Source organism: Staurois parvus, unplaced genomic scaffold, assembly GCF_062004578.1.
Source record: "Staurois parvus isolate SC_StPar_1 unplaced genomic scaffold, SC_StPar_1.0 ptg000760l, whole genome shotgun sequence".
Classification (NCBI taxonomy): domain Eukaryota; kingdom Metazoa; phylum Chordata; class Amphibia; order Anura; family Ranidae; genus Staurois; species Staurois parvus.
In genome coordinates, this window is record NW_028318556.1 from 681,103 (window position 1) to 694,804 (window position 13,702).

A 13,702-nucleotide genomic window follows, 5' to 3' on the forward strand; every position below is an offset into this window, starting at 1 on the left:
GGGGTACATGGTACCCCTACTCATTCACAAAAAAACAAACTGTAGTGTGAAAAAAGACAGGACACAGTCTTTGACAAGCCCTTTATTAAAAGAAAAAACTAAAAGAATGCCCCCTGCAGTAGATCCAATGTCAATCACGATGTCTGCAGTCACCACAGCTGCCGACCCGAAAAAAATAATTTTTTAAAAAAGGCTCCGCTCCCAACAATTGCTTCCAGCTGTCTTCCTGCTCTGGTGGTTTGACAGTTCTTAAATATGTAAGGGACGAGGCCACCTGAGTGACAGCGCCCCATGTGACATCACTGATGTCACATGGGGTGGGGTCACATGCGGGTTGTGGGGAAGCACCCCCCCCCATGTTGAGGGTATGTGTTCTGGTATGGTTCAGGGGTGTGGTGCTCGCCATTTTTTAAAAAACGTTGGCATGGGAGTTCCCCTCAAAATCCGTACCAGACCTGAAGGGCTTGGTATGGATGGTAGGGGGGACCCCACGCCGTTTTTTTAATTTATTACGGTGCCGGTTTTTAAAAATAATTAACGCTTTTTTTTTCTTCACTATAGCTCAAAAATTCAGCTGTCATTTTCCCCCAGCTAAAATAAAGTAAGGTTTCTTTAAGTTTATTACCCAGAGTTAAGAGAAACAATGTTTCCTTTTCGTTTCTTAAAAGAAACAGTTTCTGTTACCTCCGTGGGAAAGTGACAGCTAATTCTCTGAGCTATAGTGATGGAAAAAAAAAAAAGCCGGCAATTGCATTTAAAGATTGGCACTAACATGCACTTCATATAGCGAAAAAAATTTGCAGAAAATTTGTAAACCGAGGCATTATTTTCAATGGATTTTCATTCGTAAACCGAAAATTATGGTAACCGAGGCATTTGTAAACCGAGGTATTACTGTATGTGCTATTGGAATTATTCATTACTTCATCTTATATTATGGGCTGCCTTTTGGCGGTGCTGATCATTTTCCTGTATATATGTGCACTGGTCCCCTCAGCTTGACAAAGGAGCGTGCCTGACACATCCTGTTGCATGCATGCTCCGAAACACGTTGCATCATATCCAGTGATGTAATCGCATCCAGCGCTGTTTTATCTGCACTCCAACTGCGTTCCACCCCTCAGTTTGGTCCCTCTTCACCATCCAGCAGGCTGTGGACCTAGAAAGGTGACAGTTATAGATCCAGCAGAGGCAGCAAATCACAGCATAGGGGACAAAGACTTTACATGTGCCTGCTTTTATCCTACCATAGGTGAGTGAATTTTTATCCTGCTTTTAAATAAACCTCTTGACAGTCTAAATTCAGTGGCACCTCTCCTCCTATTCTTTTCATGCTCCCTGGAGAACGCTGCTTATCTCTATCAGGTTTGCCGTGCAGTAGATACTGTCTGTTCATCACCATGTACATCATAGTTTGATGGACTTGCTGACCACCAGCATAAATAAAAAATTCCCACAGATAAATAGGCATATGTCATCTGATAGTGTTTGGATATAGGGAGTCCTTGGTATTCTTACACACATCACCTCATCAGCATATACATTTGACGGCATAGGATATGCATACATATGCAATAGCGTATTGGTTTTATGGATTTTACCGGTATTGTGTCATCAGATACACCAGATTGATTCAACATACTTCACATATTACATACCTAGTACCTGGTTTACAGTAATTTGGAATTTTAACCCAGAGCATACAGTACACTTATAGTAGATAGAGGTCCTGGAGTATAATTGTAGTATTTATTTAGCATATTATTGACATTTATTCATATGGGTATGTCTGTGATGTACATACAGTACATACCCTCCTTTTTATTCGATTTATTTAATTGTATTTATTAATCGATTATGCCTTTGTATTGTATATGCCATTAGGATTAGTTTATTTTATTAGTACTATTCGTATTGGGAGATGGCTATAATAATATGCATACACCCCTGTTAAGGGACATCATGTATGCACGCATTTAGTACACATCCTGTAGAGTACATTTAGCATGTTACATTTATGACCTATCCCCTCTTCTTATTTCTGGCACATGCATACCCCTTTCTCTCATGTTTAGTATACAGACATTTAGTATTTATCAATCACATTTTTTTAAATCACATATCCATCCATGTTATATCGATTTATGTCATTATAGTCTACATTTGTACAGGTGAGATGACTATTACCCTGTTTTAATACGTATTGATCTTGGTCCCCATTGAGTATATATTTTTTATCCAGTAGATGGAAACAATAAGCACATCTAATTAGCCACATTGCCTTACTAGTATTCATTTCTGCACACAGTTTTATATTAATATTACCCTTTAGTATAATAGTATTTGTCTATAGTTCTCATGTCTTATTATATTGCTTCAGGGGAGCTATCCATGTGGACCGGATCCTCCCTGTGTTCGTTACGGATGTTGCCATAGCAATTACCTCGAGCTGAGATTGGAGTATATACTAGTATAGGTCCACAAGAAAATGGCGCCCGAGACCATGTGATGGTCTCTGTCAAAATGGTGCCGACACAGTTGTACAATGCAATTAGTGAATGAGTATATATGGAAGACTTGACATCCAAATGGCTACTCACGTGACGTAACGCGTAGGGTACGCCGATGTCGTCAAGCCGCTAATCGGAAGTGCATGTGCCACAATTTTGGACAAGGGATCAGGGCACTTTATTCAACAGTGATACAATAAAGTGAGTCTTTTACCCTGCAGTGTCCCAGATGAACACTTTTAAATGTGAGTGTATTTGGATCAGTATTTTAATAAAGTTGATTTTATTTGGCTATACTTCACTATATGGAGCATTTTTTTCATATGTCTGTGGAGCGTTTTGCTGATGGTGGTGAAGATTTCTGTACCAGTATATCCTCCAGGGTTAAAAGGAAATTTTGTACGGTTCATCTGTATTTGTACACACTATTCATTCAGCACTGGTATATGCAGTTCTATGGATAATAATGTATATGTGTTGATATATATGTGATCCAACACAACAAACATTTTACTCCTGCGCTATTAAAGAAACAAAAATAGGTATCATACTCACAATGAACATAACACAGGCATGTCAAAATGAACAAGGTTGGCTCTGAGGAAGAGGTTGTGTCCTCGAAATGCGTTAGCCAGTTGGTCATCCAGTCCATCGTATGGACTCAGATGTTGTTTGGATCATACACCTTGTTCAGTTTGACATGCCTGTGTTATTATGTCCATTGTGAGTATGATACCTATTTTTGTTTCTTTAATAAATTATTTTAAACGATAATGCACTAGGTCGGTGCGCCCTTTTTCTGTTTCTCCATTTGTATCCAGTGTATTTGGACCAGCCCACTCTGTTGAGGGCAGCAAGCAGTGCATATTCCAGAAAATTCCTATTGGGTCTACTGAGTCCTTTCCTAGCGTAGGAGTAAAATGTTTATTATTGTATATTAATTTCACAAAGCAAAATATATATATATATATATATATATATATATATATATATATATATATATATAAAAGGTGCAGCGCTAAAATAACATAAATAACATATTATAAATCAAGTGCAAATATCAGATCACACTAAGGTGAGATTGAGTGAAACAAAAAGTCCCAAATAAAGGCCAAGCGTGGGGATCCGATAAATCCTAATGGGTTTGTGGGATAAAGTTCCAGTGTACCACGCGGTGAATCTGGGGTAAACATTGAGCACTCACCAGAAGTGCGTCAAAAATACGCATGTAAGATTTATCCTGTAGTATCGGGTAGCGGTCATCAATTGCCAAGGTAAGGACAGGGTCATACATCTTCCAATCGCAACTCGGGTTGGGTACTCCAAAATTCTTAAATGTGTCTCAAGCATGTCACCATCTGGGGTCCCCTTTTTGAACAAGTTCTGCAAGTGGGGACTCTCATTGAAGAGAGCCTAATAAGGGACACCACATAGCGTGATACCGTATACACTGAGTTTATTGAATCAGAAGGTAACACAACATGAATTGTAGAAGTATAAATTAAAGTAAACACTGACCAGCTATTACTCAGGATGGCCACCTGCGGTGGTCAGACGTCCGGATATTGTAGCCCCCCTTGACGCGTTTCGTGCGATGCACAATATCAAAGGGTCCTGGGCTTACAGGCAGGGACGTCAAAGAGCTGCTTATATTGGAGAAATTCATGTGGAAAAGGCGCCAGCGATTATCGCAGCCGCCATTTTCCCGGCTATCGGAGCATGCGCAGTGCGTCGGCGCCATTTTGTCATAGATATCCGGCTTACAATAGTGTCCTCTATAGGTCGGCGCCATTTTGTTGGCAGTATTCAGGCGCAAACCATTAGTGTAAGTCAGTGTGTATTATACTCTGACTTACAGAGGTTCAGACGGAGACAAGCAGTGTGAGTCAGTAGAACAGGATAATCTAGAGAGGACAGATTCTGTCTATAATTAATAGAAGATCAAGCTTTCTTGAGGTAAAAAGGCTTTGAAGCAGGCTTGGTATACCCCAATAAAATATTATTGGTATATAAAATTGAGGCAATTAACAAAATAAAACTAAAAAAACGTATCACAATAGGACTATCCTGAATAATACATGGTCAGATATATATAATGGAAAAAACATAATTAAATACATATATCATTCAATTAATACGGAGGGTTTCTCATACACGATATCAATATATAAAGATATATAAAAATATATAAACATGTATAATAGATAAAATAGAAATAAACAATAAAACTTAGAAGTAAAAGTAAACATGAAGATAACATAGAATTAGCAATGACTAATAAGGTAAAATGGCATAAAAATCGAACGACCTAAAAAACGTTGAACGACCTAAAACAATATAAAATGGGAATTATAATAGCATATTGAAAAATGGATTACAGTATATTAGAGGCTAGTGGCGATATGAAGGGAAAAAGGCAGACAGGGCTAGAATATATAAATAATTACTAGTAAGAATACACAATAAGTCCGAAGGACATAACTCTTGGGACATAACTCTCGGGACAAGTGGCAATGTATATACAAGTTAGATAACAATGTATACAAATATAAAGTTTAAATTACCAAGAATATATGTGAAAGGATGTTTATCAAAGGCTCATAGATAATTGTATAGATTATAGCAAATAAAAACACAATCAGGAATAAAGTCTAAAAATTAATGGTATATAGCCAAAGTATATTTATGTAGTTAAATAAAAACTGTACTGGATATTATATCAACTATTCTCTATAAAACAGTTCAAGTCAAAGTCGACATTGAGCCCATCGTGTATGAGAAACCCTCCGTATTAATTGAATGATATATGTATTTAATTATGTTTTTTCCATTATATATATCTGACCATGTATTATTCAGGATAGTCCTATTGTGATATGTTATTTTAGTTTTATTTTATTAATTGCCTCAATTTTATATACCAATAATATTTTATTGGGGTATACCAAGCCTGCTGCAAAGCCTTTTTACCTCAAGAAAGCTTGATCTTCTATTAATTATAGACAGAATCTGTCCTCTCTAGATTATCCTGCTCTACTGACTCACACTGCTTGTCTGCGTCTGAACACTACCAATAAAATGGCGCCGACCTATAGAAGACATCCCGGTAAGTCAGAGTGTAATACACACTGACTTACACTAATGGTTTGCGCCTGAATACTGCCAACAAAATGGCGCCGACCTATAGAGGACACTATTGTAAACCGGATATCTATGACAAAATGGCGCCGACACACTGCGCATGCGCCGATAGCCGGGAAAATGGCGGCCGCGATAATCGCTGGCGCCTTTTCCACATGAATTTCTCCAATATAAGCAGCTCTTTGACGTCCCTGCCTGTAAGCCCAGGACCCTTTGATAATGTGCATCGCACGAAACGCGTCAAGGGGGGCTACAGTATCCGGACGTCTGACCACCGCAGGTGGCCATCCTGAGTAATATCTGGTCAGTGTTTACTTTCATTTTTACCTCTACAATTCATTTTATGTTACCTTCTGATTCAATAAACTCAGTGTATACGGTATCACGCTATGTGGTGTCCCTTATTGGGCTCTCTTCAATGAGAGTCCCCACTTGCAGAACCTGTTCAAAAAGGGGACCCCAGATGGTGACATGCTTGAGACACATTTAAGAATTTTGGAGTACCCAACCCAAGTTGCGATTGGAAGTTGTATGACTCTATCCTTACCTTGGCAATTGATGACCGCTACCCGATACTACAGGATAAATCTTACATGCTTATTTTTCACGCACTTCTGGTGAGTGCGCAATTTTTACCCCAGATTCACCGCGTGGTACACTGGAACTTTATCCCACGCACCATTAGGATCTATCGGATCCCCACGCTGGGCCTTTATTTGGGACTTTTCATTTCACTCAATCTCACCTTAGTGTGATCTGATATTTGCACTTGATTTATAATATGTTATTTATGTTATTTTAGCTCTGCACCTTATATATATATATATATATATATATATATATATATATATATATATATATATATATATATATATATATATATATATACACATGTACTTTACTGGAAGGTTCTTTCTTGGTTACCTCTTTTGGTGTTCTAGCTGCTGTCCTTTTGAGATCCTCGGATAGCGCTCGCATATTATCTCATATATATATATATATATTTTTTTTTTACTTCCCTTCACTATTCAAATATGCACAGGTTAGAAATGCGCACTAACCAGAAACGTGTTAATAATACGCATGTGTATATGATATCATGGAGATTCCCCTCTCTTTTCTGGTCTGGTAATGGGCAGGAGCTGAAGATAGTAGAGATGAAGCGCCCTCGTGTGGCGAAATGGAGGTCCAGCAGGTCACAGAAATACTTACAGAAGTGTGTGAAGTGGAAAATTCCTCCTCTCAAAGACTGGTGCAGGGATCAGTCTGGGTCTGCAGAAGCTAAAAAGGCTCATCGCAGAAGACACAGGAAAGAACCCATAGTGTAGTAGGTTGATGAAAATGATTTTATTCAAGAAAAACAGGAGTGTTCAGGAAAAATTCATAATGGTGCCAGGTGAGCTCTACCTCTAAAGAAGTGTGTGCGCACGAAACGCGTCAGAAGGAGCCCAGGACGCCATTGACACTACACCGCCGGTGCCACGTGGAGGCCCGGTGGCCATCTTTAATCTTAAAGGGTCAGTCATTTGATTAAACCTGGCACCATTGTGAGTTTTTCCTGAACACTCGTTTTTCTTGAATAAAATCATTTTCATCAAAGCTGCACGCACAAGGTGATCAAATCACCTAAATAAATATGTATAAAATGGTTCTAATTGTATATCACACAATATTCATACATGACTATGCAAACTATATATATATATATATATATTTATATACATACATACATACAGTTGTGTTCAAAATAATAGCAGTGTGTTGAAAAAAGCAAATAAAGCTCAAAATCCTTCTAATAGCTTTTATTTCCATACACACAAATGCATTGGGAACACTACACATTCTATTCCAAATCAAAACATGAAGAAAAATATATCAAATGTGTGTTGTTCCTCTAAAAAAAAATTGAGGAAAAGTGAATATTAGACTGTTCAAAAAAATAGCAGTGTTTGTATTCTTCTTTACAAACTCAAACATTCACTATATAAACTGAAAAAATGTATGAAGATTTACTTTCCTTTGAATCAATATTTAGTTGTATAACCACTGTTTCTGAGAACTGCTGTACATCTGTGTTGCATGGAGTCAAGCAACTTCTGGCACCTGTGAACAGGTATTCCAGCCTAGGATTATTGGACTACATTCCACAGTTCTTCTCTATTTCTTAGTTTTGCCTCAGAAACTGCATTTTTGATGTCACCCCATGTTTTCTATTGAATTAAGATCCGGGGATTGGGCTGGCCACTCCATAACGTCAATCTTGTTGGTCTGGAACCAAGATGTTGCACGTTTACTGGTGTGTTTGAGGTCGTTCTCTTGTTGGAACACCCATTTCAAGGGCATTTCCTCTTCAGCATAAGGCAGCATGACCTCTTCAAGTATTCTGATGTATTCAAACTGATCCATGATCCCTGGAATGCGATAAATAGGCCCAACACCTTAGTATGAGAAACATCCCCATATCATGATGCTTGCGCAACCATGCTTCACTGTCTTCGCAGTGTACTGTGGCTTGAATTCAGTGTTTGGGGGTCATCTGACAAACTGTCTCCGGCCACTGGACCCAAAAAGAACAATCTTACTTTCATCCGTCCACAAAATGTTGCGCCATTTCTCTTTAGGCCAGTCAATGTGCTCTTTGGCAAATTGTAACCTCTTCAGCAAATTGTAACCTCTTCAGCAAGTCTTTTTTTCAACAGTTGGACTTTGCGGGGGCTTATTGCATATAGCTTGGCTTCACATAGGCGTCTTCTAATTGTAACAGTACTCACAGGTAACTTTAGAGCTTCTTTGATCTTCCTGGAGCTGATTGTTGGCTGAGTCCTTGCCATTTTGGCTATTCTTCTATCCATTGGAATGGTAGTTTTTCGCTTTCTTCCACGTCTTTGAGGTTTTTGTTGCCATTTTAAAGCATTTGCGATCATTTTAGCTGAGCAGCCTATCATTTTCTGCACTTCTTTATATGTTTTCCCCTCTCCAATCCACTTTTTAATCAAGGTACGCTGTTCTTCTGAACAATGTCTGGAATTACTCATCTTCCTCAGAATTTCAGAGAGAAATGCACTGTAACCAGCATGTACATTTGCTGCCTTCCTTCCTTAAATAAGGGCAATAATTGCCACCTGTTTTTAAAAGAATGAATGACCTCACTAATAGAACAGGGAATCTCTCACTGTATGGTTCATCCTGCTTGATAATCAGTGAAGCTGTTACTTGTGAGGATAACAGAGTCATGCCGATGACTTGTACTGCATGTGCTAGGAGCGATTTGAAGGTTACCATTCCCATGTCCATGGTTATTTTTAACCATGCCATTGTTGGATTGTAGCATAATAAAGTTGTGCATTTGACTTTTGCAAATGAGGGTTATAATCTAAAGTGAGCATTTACTCACAGAGGGATGGTGGTGGCTATTCACCTGGCACAGTTTTGGATATTTTGGACTATTGTTCAAAATTATTGCATGGACATGTGAACGTATATTTTTTTTTATTAACATGACATACTGTGTTGGATTTATTTCATAGTGTAAAATTATATATATTTATGTATTGTTTGTGCAGTCATTTATGAATTGTGTGATATAAACATTAAGGTTTTATTTATTAATTTGAGTGCAGCACAATTTTATACATAGTTATTTTAAGTTGGAAAGGGGCTGAGAAATGCTCTATGCTATGTCCTACAACTGGATTGCAAGATGGAAAGTCAGATTTATTTAACCACTTGCCCTCCAGAGGAATTACCCTCTATTTTTTGCATTACAGCGATGCACTATTTCAACTGGTAATTGTGCAGTCATGCAACGCTGTACCCAAACAAAATGTATGTCCTTTTCTTTCACACAAATAGAGCTTTCTTTTGGTGGTATTTGATAACCTTTTTTTTGCGCAATAAAAAAAAAAAAAAAAGACCTAACATTTTGAAGAAAAAAAAAAAAAGCGTAGGGGCTAAACACAGCTATGATCAGCTAATGCTGCATTTTTGGGGACAGTATACTATTGTGAACGCTGGTATAGTGGTTTTGTGTGCAGTGTATCAAGTTACAGTGACCTACTGACACTGCACTTGCTGGGGAAGAAGGGGGGTGGGGGGTAAGCATAGGGGCTAAATGCAGGTGTTGGCAGGTGCCAGGGCTGATCACTCTAAAGCTGTGTTTTTGGGGACCCTTTACTAATGTGGACGCAAGTATAGTTCTGATCTGATCAAAGATATTGATCCGTTCAGACACTATACTAGCAAAGGAGGTTTATAGTGTGTGTGAGTGTGTTCCTGGCAATCAAGGGGCTAAATGTGATGACTGATGTAGTGGCGGGCAATCTGACACTATCTGGGAGGGACATTTACGCTATCTGAAGTTGCCGGTGACACGAATACAGCGATCAGTAAAATAAAAAAATCTGTACACTGTAATAAGGACACTGGTGACAGGACAGTGAAGGAGTTAACTGTAGGGCGATTAGGGGGTTAAATGTGACATAGCTGTGTATTTATTGTGTGTGTGCTGTTTTTACTCACGTGGACCTGCTTTCTTCTCTTTCTGGTACGGAATGTGCCCAGGGAGAGAAGATTGCATCATTTCCTGTACCTGTGTAAATACAGGTCCAAGATGATGTGTGATAGGGCAGGGATCAATCAGCAGATCCAGGACGAATATCACTGGCCTGAATCTGTTGACAGATCTCACAGGCACCGAGTTACGGCACCGCTGGGTCGCGATCACGCGAATCACATATATATACACAAGTGATTTTGTGCAGAGAGTCCGCCCTGTAGCAGTATTATTGCTATAGGGTGGACTTTAAGCGGTTAAAACATTTATTCCTGCATTATTAACAGAAAATATTGGCATGTGTTATTCACTATTTTTATAAACACCATTTTTGGTTTAAATTGGTTCTTTAAAGCTGTTGATCAGTAGTTAAATGTCGCATATCATGAGCATGTCTTATAACTGGACTAAAAACTCACCGTAAAATGTTTGCAAGTAAAATCAATCCAAACTGCGGCACAATTAATGTAATCCTAAAAAAGAAAAGTGGATTTTAGCAAAAGCTTGTAGAATTTCTCACACACACATCACACAGTATATTTTAGCTCATCACCTAACCATAAATGTAGTGACTGAATTTGATTTTTTTCTTTTATTTTCACCTGGTGATCTGGCCAGTAACACACTGATTTAGAGTGGCTCCACTCTAGAGAGAAGCAAGAGAGCCCCCCTTAGACAGCAGCATTTTCAACCAGTTGGAAGAGTAGTGCTAGATTCACTAGTAAATTTGGATGGAATTAACTAATATATTAAAGTCCAACTCCAGCTAAAATGTATTAAGCAGTTAAAGCAACAGTTCTTTTTTTTTCTCCTTTCAAGTTAAAAGGTATTACAAAAATAAATAAAAGTTCATCATTGTAGGCACTCCTGTCAGTGTTAAATGTCTTACTCCTTAACTGCAAATTTTCTAGGAACAGCTTGGTCTTTTTTTTAAATATGTCTTTTTGAAATTACTTCCCAAATACAGCAAGGATAAAAAATAAACATATCCAGAGCATACATTCAACAGCATTACAACACAAAAAAACGTAATTATAAACAGTGTAAACCATATATGTTGTATATGGAAGAATAGGTTAACAGACCTGAAATAAACAGACAAAGAAAACCCTAAAAAAAAACTGGGTTTCAAAGGAGGTGTTATTACTGTCCCTAAAAGGTTGACTGAATCCAGGGAACTTGTCAACTCCTATTCAGCAATCCAAGAGTTTAACATGAACCCCTGGAGCCCTCAGTAGGGCCCCAAACAGCCCGATTGGCAAGACCTAGGAGTGTCATGTTATCTCGATCATAGATGGACTATCATTGAGTAATTGTTAGGGTAGGGAGTAGTGACAAAGGCTCTAAAGCAAAAGTGTCCCCATTAGGAATGAGCGGTCTCGGGGGGCTGTAAGAAAAGAAAAAGAATTAACAACAAAAAAGAAAGGGGGGGGGGGAAGTGAGGGGGGTCAAAAGGGAGAAGAAAGTGCAATCTTCAGACCCATGTACTACTTAACAGCAACCTTAAAATGTATGCTAAAGGTATTAGTTAACAGATTACCACCCCTTAGGGCTCGTTCACACCATGGTGCAGACACATCACTTTTTCTGTACACGTTCTGTATGGGCATAACAAAATCCATTGTTCTCTATGTGCCCTGTTCACACCACAACACTAGTACTATATGCAGACTTTTCTGCGCAGGAATCTGCAACGTGTATAAAACTCACTGGAGCACAGGTGAAAACTGCATGTGAAATCTGTGTGTCAGTTTTTCTGCACATATGGTGTGAACGAGGCCTTACAGGATCATTAATACACCCAAACCAAGTAGGGTTTATTGGAGGCTGACAAGCATCTTACAGCACAAGGAGATTGTTTGATCTGATTCAATGAGCTGAACATCATTGGATGCCTTCTCTGCTTCAGTCTTTCAGATCCATTTAAGATAACTAATGGCACTAGACAGGAATGCCCACTATCAATGGATTTGATAGAAGTTGGATTATAGTTAATACTAAGAGACTTCAGTGACTCATCAGATTGGGCCCCTAGCAGAGACCATCTGCAAAGATTGGAAGAGAAGAGCATTAAATAGGTTTATATGCAGACAATATTTTGATCATCTTAACGGAACATCTGTCTTCCCTACCTGCGCTTCAAAACATTTCAAAAGATTTAACCACCATTTTGTCATACAAAGTAAATTAATCTAAATCATTTATGCTCCCCTTACAACTACAATTACAGTACTTACTCAAAAACAAATATCTGAGGTCACCTCTTTCTCATCTCAATTAACATATCCTGGTATTAGATTAACTTCTCCTGGTTCTCACATTAAGACTAATCATTCACTCTTGCTTTAACGCTTAGATTTTTAAAAAAAGGCCTTTCTTGGGCAGGGAAAATTAGCCCTCACTAAAATGTTTCTCTTACCCATATACTATACTAGTATTCAGACTATTCCCCTACCCATATTATCTTCTCATCTTAAGACTCTACGGGGTGTGGTCTGCCAAGTCCCGACATGGCAGTTTGAGTCCAGAGCTCCTACCGACCCGAGATCCCTGCAGAGGAACGGTGAGCAGTGGGCAGTAAAAGATGGGGAAGGGGGACCGGAGTACACTGGGATCCTGCTCCCGCTCCCCGCGGGCTTCAAACAGTCAGCAGTCCCGCCATATACAGGAGCTGTTCCGCTCCCAGCAGAGGGAGAGGCCGCAGCCATCCCCCTCTCCCTCCCCCTCCTCAGCATCAGCTACAGCAGCCAGCTCTCCTGGGACAGTCACAGACTCTCCTGCTGACAGTCCCCCAGCATGATCTTACTGAAAATCACACATTTTCCCTAAGAGATTTACATGCAGTGGCTGCAGATATTAAGATTACCCTAACTACAGCCCTTACTGATCTCCGTGATGACCTTCAAACTTCAGGCTCTAGAATAGAAGGGGTGGAACTTGCTAACAGACGGCAGGCTGACGCCATAATCGGCAATACAGCATACGACGGCCTCTCATTCCCACCACATCCACGAATTCTACAGAAAATAGAAGATCTTGATAATCGCAGATGCAGGCACAACATTAGAATTCGCGGCCTGCCAGAGTCCATTGAGCCAAGTGACATTCCTAAAACGGTTGTGGCGATATTTAGGGCGTCTGCCAGCATCCCCTATTGAATTAGAATGAGCGGCACAGATCACTTTGACCCAAGTGCAGGGATACCGACCCACCACGGGACATTATATGCTGTTTAGTAAACTTTCCGCTTAAAGAAGATATCCTGAGAAACGCTAGAGAAAGGAGGCGCCTTCTACACCGTGGTACAGTTTCATTTATTCCAAGATCTCTCTAACCTCACCCTGCAACAAAGGAGGGAGCTCAGCCCCCTTCTAGATTCGCTACGCTCTCACAACATTCCATACAGATGGGGTTTTCCTTTATGATTCTTGGCCCAAGAACAGCGTCGCACAGCTTATCTGAGGGATTCAGAAGACCTGCCGCATTTTTGAGCTACTTT

At 39.4% G+C, this 13,702-nt stretch overlaps 1 protein-coding gene across 1 annotated transcript in view; it reads right to left on the reverse strand.

The window, feature by feature from the left end:
• LOC149444940 (VPS35 endosomal protein-sorting factor-like) overlaps positions 1-13,702 on the reverse strand; it is a gene marked incomplete at its 5' end in the record, with an annotated part of 803,117 nt that overhangs the window by 564,745 nt on the left and 224,670 nt on the right. The window contains one exon of the mRNA XM_089654375.1: positions 10,623-10,676. Coding sequence (XP_089510501.1) covers positions 10,623-10,676 — 54 coding nt within the window. The remainder of the gene's footprint in view (positions 1-10,622; positions 10,677-13,702) is intronic.